At 42.1% G+C, this 16,237-nt stretch overlaps 2 protein-coding genes across 2 annotated transcripts; one reads left to right on the forward strand and one right to left on the reverse strand.

Moving 5' to 3' along the window:
* Nucleotides 1-468: 468 nt before the first annotated feature.
* Nucleotides 469-6,800, reverse strand: LOC308400041 (uncharacterized protein). Its single transcript, XM_080887513.1, has 7 exons — nucleotides 6,685-6,800; nucleotides 3,911-4,195; nucleotides 3,717-3,788; nucleotides 3,507-3,625; nucleotides 3,375-3,435; nucleotides 3,190-3,284; nucleotides 469-1,738 (listed from the first exon to the last, which is right to left on the reverse strand). The coding sequence occupies exons 2-7, from the start codon at nucleotides 3,944-3,946 to the stop codon at nucleotides 757-759; spliced, it is 1,365 nt and encodes a 454-aa protein (XP_080743639.1). The 5' UTR covers nucleotides 3,947-4,195; nucleotides 6,685-6,800; the 3' UTR covers nucleotides 469-756.
* On the forward strand, nucleotides 6,110-15,257 carry krr1 (KRR1 small subunit processome component homolog). The gene is made up of 10 exons (XM_080887514.1): nucleotides 6,110-6,228; nucleotides 6,754-6,929; nucleotides 10,147-10,281; nucleotides 10,426-10,551; nucleotides 10,861-10,944; nucleotides 11,252-11,308; nucleotides 14,124-14,294; nucleotides 14,422-14,499; nucleotides 14,617-14,713; nucleotides 14,846-15,257. Exons 1-10 carry the CDS (start codon nucleotides 6,153-6,155, stop codon nucleotides 15,004-15,006), a joined length of 1,161 nt encoding a protein of 386 aa, XP_080743640.1. The 5' UTR covers nucleotides 6,110-6,152; the 3' UTR covers nucleotides 15,007-15,257.
* Nucleotides 15,258-16,237: the final 980 nt, after the last annotated feature.

Genomic DNA, 16,237 nt, shown 5'->3' on the forward strand with positions numbered 1-16,237 from the left:
AACTTTGACTAGAACTTTGGCAAAATTCACTTTTACACGTCATGTTTCATAATGTCTAACTAGAAAAATTTGTCAGATGAATGTTTTGGTGTATTTCAGCCCATGAAACATGTTTTTCACCAAAGATTTTAGCAATTCTAAAAATTCAAACTATTCAGCTATTAGCATTCACACTGCATTTTTGACAGGAAATGCATTTTATATACCAGTTTCAGTTACTGTTGTTCATATGTTATCAGAATGGGTTGAAATTGTATTAAATGAATACCATCAATGTGTTATCTTACTGGACTTGTGGAAGTATTTTGAGAACCATAAGAGACATAAATGTTTGAAAGGAAAAAAAATCTTGAATCTAGATGGAGACTCGTGTAGAAATATGAATGAGTTCATAAAACTGGTCAAACTGTCATGGTGTGTTGTGACAGGCAGGTAGTAGGACCCAAACACAGGACTCTTAGGTGGAATGAAACTTAAATCAGCAGCTTTTATTGCTGGAAAAACATCTTCATTAAGGATAAATATCACAAAAACCTCAAAACTCATATAGCAACTCAACTGAACTCCAGAAACTAAAAACTAGGAAAACAAATCAGGAACTATGAACAAGAATTAAGTAAAGAACACGAAGGGGGGAAAAAACACCCAGCCCACTGAAAACTTAAGAAACCCCAAAATCATGAACAGCAATCATCAAGGAACATATTTACATATTTACACTTACTGGAACACCAACACTGGGTCACAGTTTCAATGTCAGTCGGTGTCCTTTGGTCTGCAACAACAGCAGAACAGACTTCTCAGTCTTTTGAAGAAGCCCTTTTTCTTCTTCTTGATCTGAAGGTCTTTGCACTTCATACTGGATTCGGGTTCAGGAAAAGGTTCCTCACAGGGAACATCAGGAACTGGCCCAATTTCCAAACGAGATCCTTTGATCTTATGCTCTTCGCCTTTAACACTGGATTTGGACTCTGCATAGGGTTCTTCACGGGGAACGTCAGCCACTGCCACACTTTCCGAAAGACCTTCAATCGTAAGGTCTTCAGCCTTCAGACTAGAAGAACTTTCAGAAAGAAGTTCCTCACAGGGAACGTCAGGCTCTTGCACACTTTTGGAAAGAGCTCCTTCGATCGTAAGGTCTTGAAAACTCAGACTGGATGCCCTTTCAGCAAGAAGTTCCTCACAGGGAACGTCAGGCTCTGGAACACTTTCTGAAAAAGATCCTTCGGCTGGTGGAACATTTGCCATTGAAAGACCGTCAGAGGAGCGCTCTCCATTTGTGTTCTTCACATCAGGAAGACTTGAAGGGGGCTCAAAGATTTCACATATCTGGATCATTGCTACATCAGCAATGGTCTTCAGCAACACTGGTGCAAAGTTTGCAACTTTGATAGACAGAATTTCTTGAGGAAATTTCTGCCTGATCTCCGTCAGGATGCTGTTGACCATATCGTCTCGGATGGAGCGGGTGAAGATGGCCTGTGTTTCCATCGCCGTGAGACTCCTGGAGACACGATCTAAAGTGGCCTTGGTGACACTCGTGGAGAGGATGCTTAGACTCTGGGAGGCCATGTTTAGGAGGGGACGAGGAGGAAGCTCCCAGAAGCTCTGGAGAACACGGGGAACTACCTCGATCACTACCTCCTGCACGGTGAGCAGTTTGCTGTTATGCTGTTCCTGCTGCTTCTCTTTTAGGATTTCAACGTAATCCTTCACCACGCTCAGGAGTTTAGGTGCTCTGTAGAAAAACATGATAAGAGGTATCTTTTAAACATATTCAAAGCATCACTTAAATATTGAAACACTGTAGCTGGACTGTTAACCCTGTAACCACCTTTGTATCATACATGAGTTTCTGAGACCTCGATCTGAAGTTCTCTGATGACTCTGCAATAGTCGGCCTCATCACTGATGGGGACGACAAGGAGTACAGAGGACTGACTCAAGACTTTGTGGACTGGTGCCAGCTGAACTACCTCCAGATCAACGCCAGTAAAACCAAGGAGCTGGTGGTAGACTTCCGCAGGCACAAGCATTCTCCACTGCAACCACTGAACATCCAAGGTATGGACATTGAGGCTGTGGACAGCTACAGGTACCTTGGTGTTCATCTGAACAACAGACTGGACTGGACTCATAACTCAGACGCCCTCTACAGGAAAGGGCAGAGCAGGCTGTACCTGCTGCGGAGACTCAGGTCGTTTGGAGTGGAGGGCCCACTCCTGAAGACCTTCTATGACTCTGTGGTGGCTTCTGCTATCTTTTATGGTGTGGTCTGCTGGGGCGGCAGCATCTCTGCTGGGGACAGGAAGAGACTGAACAGGGTGATCCGAAGGGCCAGCTCTGTTCTAGGATGCCCTCTGGACCCAGTGGAGGTGGTGAGTGACAGGAGAACGGCGGCTAAGCTGTCATCCCTGTTGGACAACGTCTCCCACCCCATGCAGCAGACTGTGACAGCACTGAGCAGCTCCTTCAGTGGGAGACTGCGGCACCCACGGTGTGGGACGGAGAGATTTCGCAGGTCTTTCCTCCCCACTGCTGTCAGACTCCACAACAAAGACTTTAACTGAACAAACACACACATCCACACATGTGCAATAACACTAAGTGCAATAATCCTTTCTGGCATCGTTGTATTTTTACTCAGTTGTATATAGCATTCGTATTCTATTTTTATCTTATTGTATATTTTTATTCTATTTTATTCTACTGTATATAGTATATTATTTTATTTTATTCTATTCTGTACAGTTGTGTACTGTATTTATTCTTATTGTATTCTAATTTTTGCGTCATAACTTTTGCACTGTCCACTTCCTGCTGTGACAAAACAAATTTCCCACGTGTGGGACTAATAAAGGTTATCTTATCTTATCTTATCTCATCAACATGATCAATACTTGCTATAATTTCAAAATATTATGGACAAAAAAAGTTTTTTTTGTCTAAAATTAACATTGTCGTTAACAAAAAGTTGCCAAAAACACCCAGTGTATCAAATGCGATACAAAAAATATGATAAATACACAATAAAAGTAAATCATACACAACATGACATAGCAAAGAACTAATTTGTGGCTTTTGTTTAAAGGGTTAATAAACATCTCAGTTCCAAAGAATCTGAATTTTCTGGCTGTTTTTTGATGGGTTGGGTCTTACAGGGTTAATGACTGTATACATGTGACTCACTGAAATTTAGGAGGCACGGCCTCTGGGAACTGAAGAAGCATTCTGGCTTCAAATTCAACGTCCCTCATTTTATTGATGACGTTCACCGCCCACACCTGAAACAGAAAACACATTTACAGTGCGCTTATGTTTAAAGGTTATGTGAACATAATGAAAAAAAAGTCTTGTGGGTTTTCTCGTCTTACCAGCCTTAGAAGAGGTTTGGCTTCCTCTTCTTCAAAATCCTCTAATTCAAACTCCCACAGCCTTCAAAAGTGAGCAAAGCAGAGGTTTTACACGTCATCACAAACAGACTTTCAGATGTGACAGTAACTCACTGCTCTCTGAGCGTCTCCCTGCTCTTCTCCACCAAAAGATCTCTCAGATCTTCAGCAGTGAGGTTCGGTGGAATTAGATCTTCCTGCTGAAGTCTGAGAAACTCCGTCATAATCGCAATCTAAAAGTAAAGGAGACATTTAATCACCACCACTCTCAGAAATGACCTGATATTTTCTGTCAGCTTTGGTTTGCATGAATCTGGGTCTAACCTGAGTCCTGTAGCCCGGAAGATGCCAGCAGATCTTTACAGCAGTTTCATAAATCGGTGTGTTGAACAACACCTGTCAAAGAAATAGCAATTTAGTCATTGTTACTTAAAATGATTCTCAGTTTGTCAACTTTTAAAACTACAACAAATTCTTCAAATTATTGAAATGCAGTAAAAACTAAAACGGTCACATACCCTGATAGGTTTATAGATTCCTTGACTTGATTCCATTTCGACGTTTTCAAATCACAGTCGGGAAGAAAAACTTTAACTGCTCTCCAACGATGGCGTACGGGGGATCTGGACCTGAAAATGCTCTCAGCTCGGTGGTCTCGCACAGATGAGCTCTTTTGACAGTCTGATGTTTATTTATGTTTATTTATCTGAAGCCTGACAGCAGCTGGTATATACACAGCTTTGGATAAACTGGCCCTTTAAACAGCCCAGAGGAAGAAGAGACCTCTGCGTTATCAGTAGAGCCTAAAGCCAGAAGCACAATAATAATAATACTGTTAATATTATTTTTTATAGCAATAATACCCCAAATAATTAAGTCATTAACTACTAGGATGCCTACTGACATGTTTTCTTAGTTACTCATATTTAGAGAGGCCACATTCGTCATGCTTCACAGGAGGTCAGGAGTGACCGATGAAAGTGATGCTACGTTAGAGTCTGTCCATGGACTGGTTGTTTGCTTCTCTATGAGTTCAGCAGGAGGAGGTGAACCCACAGCTGGGAGCGGTTCTCTAGTGGGTTCAGTATCATACTTGTGTTCATCCTGGTCTGAACCTGGTCAGAAGAACTCACTTCACTTTTGAAAATTCAATACTAGTCCCACATTTATAAAAGGTAACCCCAAACAGTCTACAACGGTTGTTTTCTCTCCACCAAAGCAAATTTGTTTGAAGAGCTTTTTGTAACTTCACTTCTCCAAAAAGCAAATAAAGAGAATAAACAAAAAATTACTGAACGATCGTCAGAATTACCAGAGCTAACGTAGATCGGTTTATGCACTTGAGTCAGGAGGGGTAAGAAAAGTGCCTGAATTGACTGCAATCTGCAATCTACTGACATCTAATGGTGACATTTAAACACGTGGTAACTTTAATGATACTTGAAAATAGGCCAGGATCTGCACTGCTTCAGCCTGAGCCTGTTCAGTCAGCACAAACAGTCGTGTAATAATAATAAATATGACTTTTCCTTCCTTTTCCATAAAAAGGGATGTCTCACGTGCTCACTGCAGTTACAGTAGTGTTACTAGAAATATTAAGACACAAATGGCAGTAATACTTTATAAAAGGCCTAATGACTAAAATCAGGTAACTTAGGTACAGCTGCTCAACTGCTCATTAAGACAAATCAGCCAGTCACATGACTGGAAATCGGTGCATTTACAGTAGGCATGCAGACCTAGTCATGATGACAAAGGTCAAACTTACCACCTTTAGGTGACTGAATGACATAAGACAGCAACGTGCAGGTATTTGTAATTTTTCTGCGACCTCTATCTCTGTGTTTGATCATCAGTCTGCAAAGGCAATGTGTTTTTTGGTACTCCGAAAAATGTACACATGTACTCTGCATACAGCAACAGAGCACTGATCTTTCCTGCCATTTCACATTTGTTGTGCTTAGAGTGCAATATAAGATTTTCCATTTATAATATGTTCCATACTTAACCGTTTTGGAGACTTTTATGTTGTTTGGCAGGATAATGGCATCACATTGAATTTTAGGTGTTAAAAATACACAGTGACTGATTTTCATGTCAACAAGTAAATAAATATTCTGATGAAGAGCCACTAAAGGAAGCTTTTGGAATAACTCTCAGCAGTAATGTGGACGTGAAATAGTTGGTAGACATATTATTAACCCTATGAGAAAAAGCTTTAGTTCTATTCAGGTACAGAGACGTATTTAGGCTACAGGAAACAGTTTTATTCAAATACTGTCAAAATATTGTCAAAATGCTATAGTGGTGATCCGTGACTGCCTTTTTAAAGTGACCCATTGTAAAGTGACTGCAAATATTGTGGAACAGATTCATAGTGTTTAATTGCTTGTGTGCCGGATGGATTAAACACGAAAAACAGGAGCTGCAGAAACCCAGTAATGCTGAAGACGCATGCAAGGAATCTATCTGTGCGTTTGCATCTGTGTGTCAGAGTGTGTGTATGTTTTTACCTTTAATTTGGGACACACACACACAGAGAATGCCTACAGCATTCACACAGTAAGCTTCGTACAGTTAAGCACAATCACTACATGACAGAAACACAAGCTTAATCGCTCTATCATTAAAAATGGTATCCATGTTTGCCTGAATAAAAACAAACAGGTGAGATGTTAGAAAGCTTTTATTTTTATTTTAGTAGACGCTCCAGGTTGCACCAGGAAGAGTACTGTACGTCACTTCCGTTTCTTCTCAGCAATGGCGTCCTCCACAGCCAGTGACGGCGTGAGTGAGGAGCAAACGGGGAAAAAATCGAAGAAGACTAAAAGCCAAGGTGAGTTTGATTGTTTCGCGTCAGATGAGGTTAAGTGACACCAGCGAGCCGTCCCGCGTGAACAACAGGATTGTTTCCCAGCTTTAGACGACGGCTGCGAGCCATGCTGGAGTTCTGCTAGCATGGCGGCTCTCGCATTGTAAACAGATTGTTTGGTGAGTGCAGTTACCCTCACTCGCTAAATGGTCGCATCAAGAAAAAATAACCCGAACATTTACTTTTCACATACTTAAACTGACAAGTGTTTGCTGACGCCGGGCAGCTAGCTATTACCTGCCGGGATTCAAACACGTTTCCAAAGTCTGCAGCCTGAGTCGCCTCAGCCAGGGGAACACGTCGATGATGAGAATTTCAAACGTGTCTTATTTTAGTCAGTGGACTGTTCTCCGCGTTCCTTCAGTATATCTTTTCAATATTCTGTCTCTAACTCACCCTGTTCCCTTTGCTTAAGTATACCTCGTGTTGGTAGTCCATGCCTCCGTTGTAGTAACGTTGTAGTAACGTGACTTCACGTGCGTCCTGCAGTGGATGAATCCGAACTCCTGACAGTTCCCGATGGATGGAAGGAGCCACTGTTCACCAAAGAGGATAACCCCCGCGGTTTGCTGGAGGAGAGTAGCTTTGCCACCCTCTTCCCCAAGTACAGGGAGGCCTACTTGAAAGAGTGCTGGCCTCTGGTGGAGAAGGCTTTAGGAGAGGTGGTGAGTCAGAACAAGCTGCTTGCACTGAACACAGATGATAATACTTGTCTGTCAGCTGTATCTCAATTATAATGTAGCTCAATGAAGAAAGTCAACCTTTTTTTTTTACCACTTTCTTTAGTCTAATCAGGTTGTATGCTATCTTGTATTAATGTACACATATAGTGGATATAAAGTCTGCACTCCCCTGTTACAGTTTTTGCCCGTTGCCTGAACACATTTTGCAAAACTTTGCTCATTGTGCCAAAACCCTAAACACAAGTAAACATGACACAACACTGGGAAATATACCATTCACATCTGCACCAAATTGAAACTCTACTCTCAAAACCTAAACTCTGCTGTCAAAACCTAACATTCCTTTGTCAAAATGTAACTCTGTTGACAAAATGACACATACTTGCATCATATGCAAACACTTACAGAGCAGGAGGAACACACTAGTCTACTTTATATAAAGCACTGCAGTCTTTGATTTCCATTGTTCATTCAGAAGGCATATTTTCAGGAGACACATTTGCAAACAACCAAAAAAGCAAATAGACCTACTCAATATTGTACATTGCAGTACCATGAATTCAGATAAAGCAAAAAAAACCAAAACAAAAAAACCCCCCATAATACAGTAATAGAAAAAACACTATACTGTAAACAAAAAATCATGACAATTGTGCATACGTGGGCTCATGGATCCCGCCGTCTGTTGGGGTCTGGCCACAGGACCTCATCAACATCGCAAGCAATGTCTTCTCTCGCTAGGCACCGGGGAAAATATCCTCTTCCATGTCAAAACCATCCATGGATTGCTGTCACCTGAATGTCGCCGCAGGCCTGTTCCATTGCCTGCAGAAGAGGCATGCAGGCATGTAGTTGGCGGTCATATACACGCCATCTCCAAGCCGAAAAAAATTCCTCTATAGGGTTTAAAAATGGTGAGTAAGGGGGCAAGCATACCACTTCAAGTTGACTTTGGTTGGAGAACCAGGCCTGGACCAGAGCAGCCCGATGGAAACTGACATTATCCCATATCACCACAAACCTGGGCTGATCTGGTCTGTTCTGTACAACTATATCATGGAGAGCATCTAGAAATGTGAGTATGTGTTGGCTATTGTATGGACCTAGTATTGCATGATGGTGCAGAAGCCCTCGAAGGCTTATGGCGGCACATAATGTGATGTTTCCCCCGCGCTGCCCTGGGACGTGCACAATTGCCCTTTGGCCAATTACATTACGACCCCGTCGTCTTGTTTTGCTCAGGTCGAATCCAGCTTCATCAATGAAAATGTATTCATGAGGCTGTGCAGCTCCATCCATGGCCATGATTCTCTGAAAAAAAGGGGAACATATCACTGTACTACAGTGCTACACATACAGCACCCTCACCCCATCACACAGGTACCTGTGTAGCTCTCAGAATAGATCCATGTGGTACTGATATGGTACATATTCAGCTGCTACTGGACTTCACCAATACTCTATTGTAAATGTAAGGGACAGTTACACGTACCCGTACATATTCAGCTCGAAGTCCTTTGACCCTGTCACTGTTCCTCTCGAATGGGACTCTGTAGAGCTGCTTCATGGTGATGCTGTGTTTACCCAAGATGCGTCTGATGGTGGTGATGCTCACATGGTTTATGTTGCTGAACACTCGCCTGTCTGCAAGTATTTTCCGTCGTAGCTGGTGGAGACGGATGGCATTGTCTGCCCTCACTAGGTCCACAACAGCAAGTTCCTGCCGTTGTGTGAACAGGCGTTGGCGTCCTCCCCCAGAAGGTCTTCGAGTCATTCTAGAGAAATACAACCACATATTGTCATCGGTTTGCTTATTTTTCTTACAGTACTTCACTGTATATACTGTATCATCCACTGTACAACACTGTACTTCAATATAAGTAATCATGCTATGTTTCACAGAAACTACCACTTTGGCTGCAAAAGGAGCATTAGCACCCTGCAATACCCTGTACACTTGATATGGTAACTGTAGAACAGTACTATGAAAACCATCTGAGTAGAGTAGAAGGCAGTGAGATGAAGACAGACCTGTTTTCTAGTCGGAATTTTCTTATTACAGATGCCACTGTGAAGCGGCTTAGATGTGGGTGGACTCTCTGCCCAGCTTCCCTCATAGTCAGGCCGTGGTTGATGACATGGTCCACCAAAGTTGCTCTTATATCATCAGAAATATGGGTCCGTGCATGGCCTCTTCAACCTCCTCCTCCTCTTCCTCTTGCTCTCCCTCCATCCATGCTTGCAAAGTTCTTGAATTGGCTAAACTGAGGGCTTTTTGTGGTTGGCTAATTGGTGTTCAGTTTTGCAAGTAAGTGCCTTCAGGTGTATATTTGAGTGGTTGCAATTACCCGATGTGTTTTGTATTTTGGATACATGTGTTTTCCAAATGGCACCCTGAAATTTCATTTTGTGAGCGAAGTGTCTTATGTATGAAATGGAGTGTAGTATGCAGGACCATGTGTGTTGCATAAAGGAGTAAGTGTGTTGCATAATTGCAACCAGAGTGCAAAGCAGCACTTTTGTTTAAGGTATGGGTACATGTGTTTGGGGTATGGTAACAAAAGCTTCAAGTTGTGTTACTTTAGTCTAAGCATGGGTTTATAGTGTTCAAGCAACGAGCAAAAACTGTAACAGATTTACAATGTAAAAAAGGTTCCAGGATAAATTATTTCAGGGTTTTAAAATTTTATTGTGACCTATCACCTGTAAGTTCAAATGAAAAAACACTGAAATCTTGTAAGCGGAGGAATAGAAATGAGAAATTCAGCACTAGTGGTCCAAATGTGTTAGTTTGTGTTCTTTTACTCGGCCAAATCGCTACAACAACATATGCTGACCACACAACCTCTCAGGAGGTTGTGTGGTCAGCATTGGAAATTGTGGAATGTGTCACTGTTTAAAGATGCCCACGACACCTTTAAGCAGTGAGACTTCTTTGATGCTTTGTAAGCTCTTTGTATCTTTCAGCAAAGGCCACGGTCCACAGTGTCAGAAAGTCCTACAGCTGAACTATATTTGAATTCATTTTGAACACTGCCACATCCCCAGTTATTATCACACATTATTTTGGTTTTATTTCTCTCCTCTGTAACATTTTCTCACAGTTAAGTGTTAAGTTGGCTCTTACATTGGCAGCTTTACGAGGCTGAATTGCCGACCTGAGCTGTTCACATACTGAATCATTTGTTGTTGTTCTCAGCACATTAAACCTTCTTTGGACCTAATAGAAGGCAGCATGACAGTCTGCACCACTAAGAAGACCTTTGACCCTTATGCCATTGTGAGAGCCAGAGATCTTATTAAGCTGCTGGCGAGGAGTGTGCCATTTGAACAGGTAACACTACTGTGCCAGTTTGCAGCATGCACAACATGTAGATTTCATCCTTTAATGTTTTCGAGTATGTGTGTGATTGCTGTCACTAAGCACTCAGAGTGATGCAGACTTTTTGATACCTCAGTGATGTGTTGTTGCCTCCAGGCTGTAAGAATATTACAGGATGACATCGCCTGTGACATCATCAAAATTGGCACTATGGTGAGGAGTAGAGAGCGGTTTGTGAAGCGAAGGCAGCGACTCATTGGCCCCAAAGGCTCCACCCTAAAGGTGAGTCACACCAGAGTCCAGCTTTCTGAGGTCTTTCTGTCTGAAGTTAATCACGGCTTCCACAGAGTGTTGTGATGGATGTTAGGAAAAAGTAGGAGAATCCAATTTGTTTCTAAATCATGAATTGTGCATCTGTGTCACTGATTTTCACCAGTCTGCAATGTAAACAAGTCTGTGTTGTGTACTTTTGAATCAACGTCAGTAGGTGGCAGCATTTATCGGCCCATGTGTCTTTGCAACTCTCGTTAACAGATGATTTCTTTTGAAGTTCTGTCTGTGTGCTTCATGTTGCCTGTTGCTTCTCTGCAGGCACTGGAATTACTGACCAACTGCTATGTGATGGTGCAGGGGAACACGGTGTCTGCACTGGGACCCTACAGCGGATTAAAGGAGGTAAGACTGTCAGTAATGGGCGACTAAACATAATAAGATCAGTTGTATTAATGAAAAGGTGCCTACGCTGACTACTTTAGTGTGTTTGTTTATCCTGTGACATCAGGGTATACAGAACCTCCTGACAGCTAAACATCTGAGCCCACTGTGTGGGTTCATGTGTGGGAGTAAAAGAGAGAAGTTGTTGGTGTAATACAAACGCTCTTCAGTTTGGGTTTAGCTAAACCTGATGGAGAGGTGAACTGTTACTGTAATGAGACAAAGAATGTTGAAGCATTTATGATTTTCTTCTGCCTCTGCTTTTCAGGTTCGTAAAGTGGTGTTGGACACCATGAAGAACATTCATCCCATTTACAACATCAAGGTGTGTTCAAACTGCTGCAGAAACAATAGTCAGAGTGAAACTGCGCTGCATTTATGCCCAGTGATGATGTTTTCCATCCTTGTTCTTGATTTCCTGACTGAAGTCCATCTCTCTGGGTTTGCACGCCAAGGTTGGCTCAGCCCAGAGCTGAGGGCATGAAAGAGCATGCTTCACAGAGCTGACTATTTAAAATAGGACTTCCTGTTTTGTATGAGTCACAGAATGTTATTTAAATTGCCTAACCAGTAGTTACAGCTTACAGCACTGTGCAGAAGTCTTTAGCCAGCCATCATTTTAATATATTTTACTTCCATGGAGCCAGACTTTCTTGTAAAAGTGTGAATAGTAGCTCTACATTTCTTTTCATGGGGTCTTTTCTTCCCTCATTCCTTTACAGTCGAGGTACCTGATCATTTTCACAGGAATGTTTTTCCAATATTTTACAACAGAAAAATATTCCTCCTGAACAGAACATCAAAGGGAGCCTGTTGAGCTGGTTCAGGCATCAACATAATGCCTCCTTGAAAACCTTCTAACTGAAGTATTCCAGGCTTTGAAGAAGCTATTCTTAAGGGAAATTAACTGGGAAAAAGGGTTAAATTACACAAGCCCTGAACTAAAAATGTCAACAGGTCTGATGGATTGAAACTCTAAATGTTCCTGTTCGTATTAGAGGTTAGGACAGAGATACAACAGTGAGTTTCCAGCGTCTGTAAAACACACTGGAGGTTCTGTCTAGGGCAGCTCGATTATGGCAAAAATGATAATCACGATTATTTTCACTGAAATTGAGATCTCGATTATTTGACGATATTTATTTAACAATAACAATGTATTGAATAATGACTTTAAAGATTGTCATAAAATAGTGTGCAAATACTGATAACAGTGCAAATGTTTGCAATATAAAAAATCAATGAAAAATGTAAACATCTGTTTAGTGAACTTTGCAGTGTTGCTCTGTGGTGCAGCTACGACACTGTAGCAAAGTTTACACACTATGTCTACTTGATCCACGTCTGACTCCGCCAACCCATAATGTTTCCACACCACTGAAGGTTTTTTTTTACCTCTCTTTTCAACCAACGGCAGTCACTCTCCTCTCCAAATAACTTCTGCTCAGCTTTCCGAGCTTCCCTCGGGTCCTCTTAATCAGCGGTCCCCAACCCCCGGGCCTCGTACCGGTACCGGTCCGTTAGTCGTTTGGTACCAGGCCGCGAGAGTTGAGGCTCAGGTGTGAAATGTATATTTTTCAGGGTTTTTATCGGTTTTCAGCGTTATTTTGTTATCGTTTTTATCGTTTACTCAGTTTTCCTTGGTCTTTTCACGTGTGTTATGAATAAATTTTCTTTTTTTCGGTACCAGTACTATAGTTTTATTTTGTCTTATTTATCCGCGACACCTTAAAGGCCGGTCCATGAAAATATTGTCGGGCATAAACCGGTCCGTGGCGCAAAAAAGGTTGGGGACCACTGCTCTCAGTGTTGCCAACTCCTCAGTAAGGAAAATCGCTATTGGTTGTCCTAAAAGTCGCTAGAAGTCGCCAAATGACGTCATCGCCTAATTTGTATAATTGGTCATGCTAATGTAATTGTAACCTACGTTGTTGGAGAGAGAAATAACATCGTGGAAGAGACATAAAGTGAGTAAAAACGTCCTAAATGCAGTTAGAATTTATTTAGAACTACAAATTAAATTTCTTTTAGCAATTATTGTTTTTTAATGTCACAATTCCAACCCTGCTCCTTTATCCGGGCCTGGACTGGCAAAAGTGACCCGAAATTGGCACTCTGGTGGAGTTACTTTGTGTGTGAGAGTGTTTGTTTATAAGTAGTTTTAAACCTTGTGATCCACAAAACAGCATAAGAGTAGAAGAAGAATTGACTGCGTTAGAGTCAGTGCGGGAGCAGCGGCTTCACTCATGCGCGATTCATTTGCCCTTTGGACGCATGGGTGTGAACATCTCCTGCCCTGATAACAGCGGGGGAGGACTATCCTCCGCCTGGGAGAGCTTTGGCACGGGTGAGGTGCCCATGGCTAGTCGCTTTTTAGAAAAAAAGTCACTAAGGGGGTCTGAAAACTCCCTAAATATAGCGACAAAGTCGCTAAGTTGGCAACACTGGCTGCTCTTAATTGTTGTGACACGTGTTCGAAATGCAGAGAGGTGCGCTGGATTTGCCACACAGAGCAGCGCGAGAGTAAAGCACGAGGGAGGGGCTAATAATCGGCTCAGTCATTTTTAATGATCGTTGAAAGCCCAGATCGTAATCGTGATTAAAATTCGATTAATTGAGCAGCCCTAGTTCTGTCGTGGTTTCAGTGGTGGAGGTCTCGTCAAAATTGGTGGTGGTCTGCTGATTGCAGAAAAATACCTTCAGATTCTGAGCTGTCATGCAATACCATCTGGAAGACATGACAGCGATCTCAAACTCACTGCCAATGCAGGAAAAGCATATCTGATGGAAAAGCAGATCAGTGTTATTCAAACTGTGTGGGATCATCTTGTGAACAGAACAAAAGAAGAGCCTTGGAATTTCCTCTGAGACGTTGACTTGTTGGAAATGTTCTTTGGTTTCGTTGGTTTCCATTTATGTTTGCACATTTCAGTAAATCCCTCCACTTACCGCTGCACTTATTTCCCAGTTTTCTAGCAAAAAACGAAATAAGCGACTTTTGCACAGTGCAGTCTTTAATAAAACAGCATTTTACTGCAGTCACTACATAAGGTGTAAATACACAACATGACCAAAGTATTGCATCTTTATAACTGCTGTTCTGCCCCTCCATCACCACCACCCACGGCTGCAACCATCAGACTCTGATGATCAAACGGGAGCTGTCCAAAGACCCCGAACTGCGGATGCAAAACTGGGAGCGCTTTCTGCCCAAGTTCCGACACAAGAATCTTGCCAAGCGCAAGGAACCCAAGAAGAAGAGCGTGAAGAAGGAGTACACCCCGTTCCCTCCTCCACAGCCAGAGAGCAAGGTCAGGGGAAGCATGTTTGAAGAATTTCAGTGTTTCTAATGTATAACAAACACACACAACCGCTGAGACTAAATTGCATGTTGAGGCAATTTAAAGTACGTTTCAAATATGTGGACTTCCTATGCAGGTTGACCAGGAGCTGGCCACAGGAGAATTCTTCCTGCGGGAGAGTGTGAAGAAAAGGAAGAAGATGGAAGAAATCAAGGTGAGAATTTATGGTGGCTTTGTCTCTTTCGGTTTTCTTCAGGCTGCTTTTGAGTTTCAGTGGCAGCAACCAAGCATTGTGTAACGTCGCCTTTGTAAACTTCCTTCCTCTTTGTAGGTGAAACAGGCCACCGCACTGACCAAGAAGCAAGAAGAGCGGAACAAAGCCTTCATTCCTCCTAAAGAGAAGCCTCTGATGAAGAAGACTGCTAAAGGTAGAAATATTAAAACAAGCACTGATCTCAGAACCTAGCAGTGACAAATTAAAGGAAAAACCTGGATGCTTGAGCACTTGGTATAGCTTTGCCCTTAATTTGTCCATTCTTGTCTCATCTATGTATCCACAGCTCCTACAGAAGGCAAGCTGGACATCGAAGCTATAAAGGACAAAGTAAAAAAAGCCAAAACAAAGAAACTGGGTGCTCCACCATTAAACCCTGCACCTCCCACCAGCAGCACCACTGAAAAGAAGAAGAAGAAGAGCAACAAAGCGAAAAGCAAAGGCTAACTGTGCACTGTTCCCTGTGCTATGGCACTTGTTGGACAGAGAAAAGACTCTGAGCTCACAGCAAGAAGAATTTCAGTGAATGTGTAGAGCGTGGATCAAGATGATGCTTCGTCTGTCTTGACTTTCCTTTTTACAGTGTTACACAGTGACGGGAATGTGTTGGTTTTTTCCTTCTGTTTGACTCGCTTGCTATTAATTATTTCCAGAGGGAAAAAAATGTAAAATTAAAGGAGTTATTTTTTCTTTTTTAACCCTTGTGTGGTGTTCATATTTTTGTTACTCAGCCAGTGTTCATGGGTCTGGTGGACCCGCTAGAGTTTTGGCTTTTGAAATTAACACTATCAAACAATTTTATGTTAAATTACTCAACAGATGTTCACTTCATCCCAATTACAAACCATATGAACAGCAAACATGGTTAATTTTTTCCCTTTACCTTTGTTAGATCATATTTATGAATTAATGTGCTTCTCGTTTTTTTTTTTTTTTTTTTTATAAAATGTTATAAAAAAAAAATCAGTTATAATCAAGTGGAGTGAGTGGAAAGACACAACACATTTACACGTGAAGCAATATGTTTCACAACTAAATGGGATCAGCTGCTCATCAATGGTGATATTAGGCCCAGGGTTGTAAAACAGGGGGAGGTGGTGCACACACTTATCCCACACTGTCCAAGCAGATAGCTTGTCTCTCTGCCGTCGAGCTAGTCTGTCGTCTCGGTTATCAAAACAGATAATCCTGGAAATTTTGTGGAAGTTTTCCAGAAACATTGATGCACGGAAAGGTTCTTGCTGGTTTCTGCATCCCACAGGGATTCTGTGGATTCCCCTTTGGACCTGAAAACTCCTGCAAGGATAAGAACCCCAAAGTAGGCCTTTGGGGTTCTTAGATGAATTTGGTCCATCTCCTTCCTTCTTTCCAAAAACACACCTTCCTTCTAGATTACTGCAATCCAGAATAATTTTCTGGATGGAATCTGGGATGAAAAGCTCAAATGAAGACTTGATGTCCTGCACATGAGTAACTGTCAGCCGTGTTGGCCCTGGCTTATCACAGTAACAGCTCTGCATTTCTTGGGCAAGAAGACCATCCAATTTCACCAGTTATTGACATCCATATTTCTTCACTTGCTGTCTGGTGGGCTTGTTCTGGTCCTGGAGCTGGCTGCTGATGGGGTACTCGTCTTCGTTTTGTTACTAAATGGTGCTCAACCTCATCCTCTTCTTTA

The sequence above is a fragment of the Rhamphochromis sp. 'chilingali' genome, assembly GCF_963969265.1.
Source record: "Rhamphochromis sp. 'chilingali' genome assembly, chromosome: 7".
Classification (NCBI taxonomy): Eukaryota; Metazoa; Chordata; class Actinopteri; order Cichliformes; family Cichlidae; genus Rhamphochromis; species Rhamphochromis sp. 'chilingali'.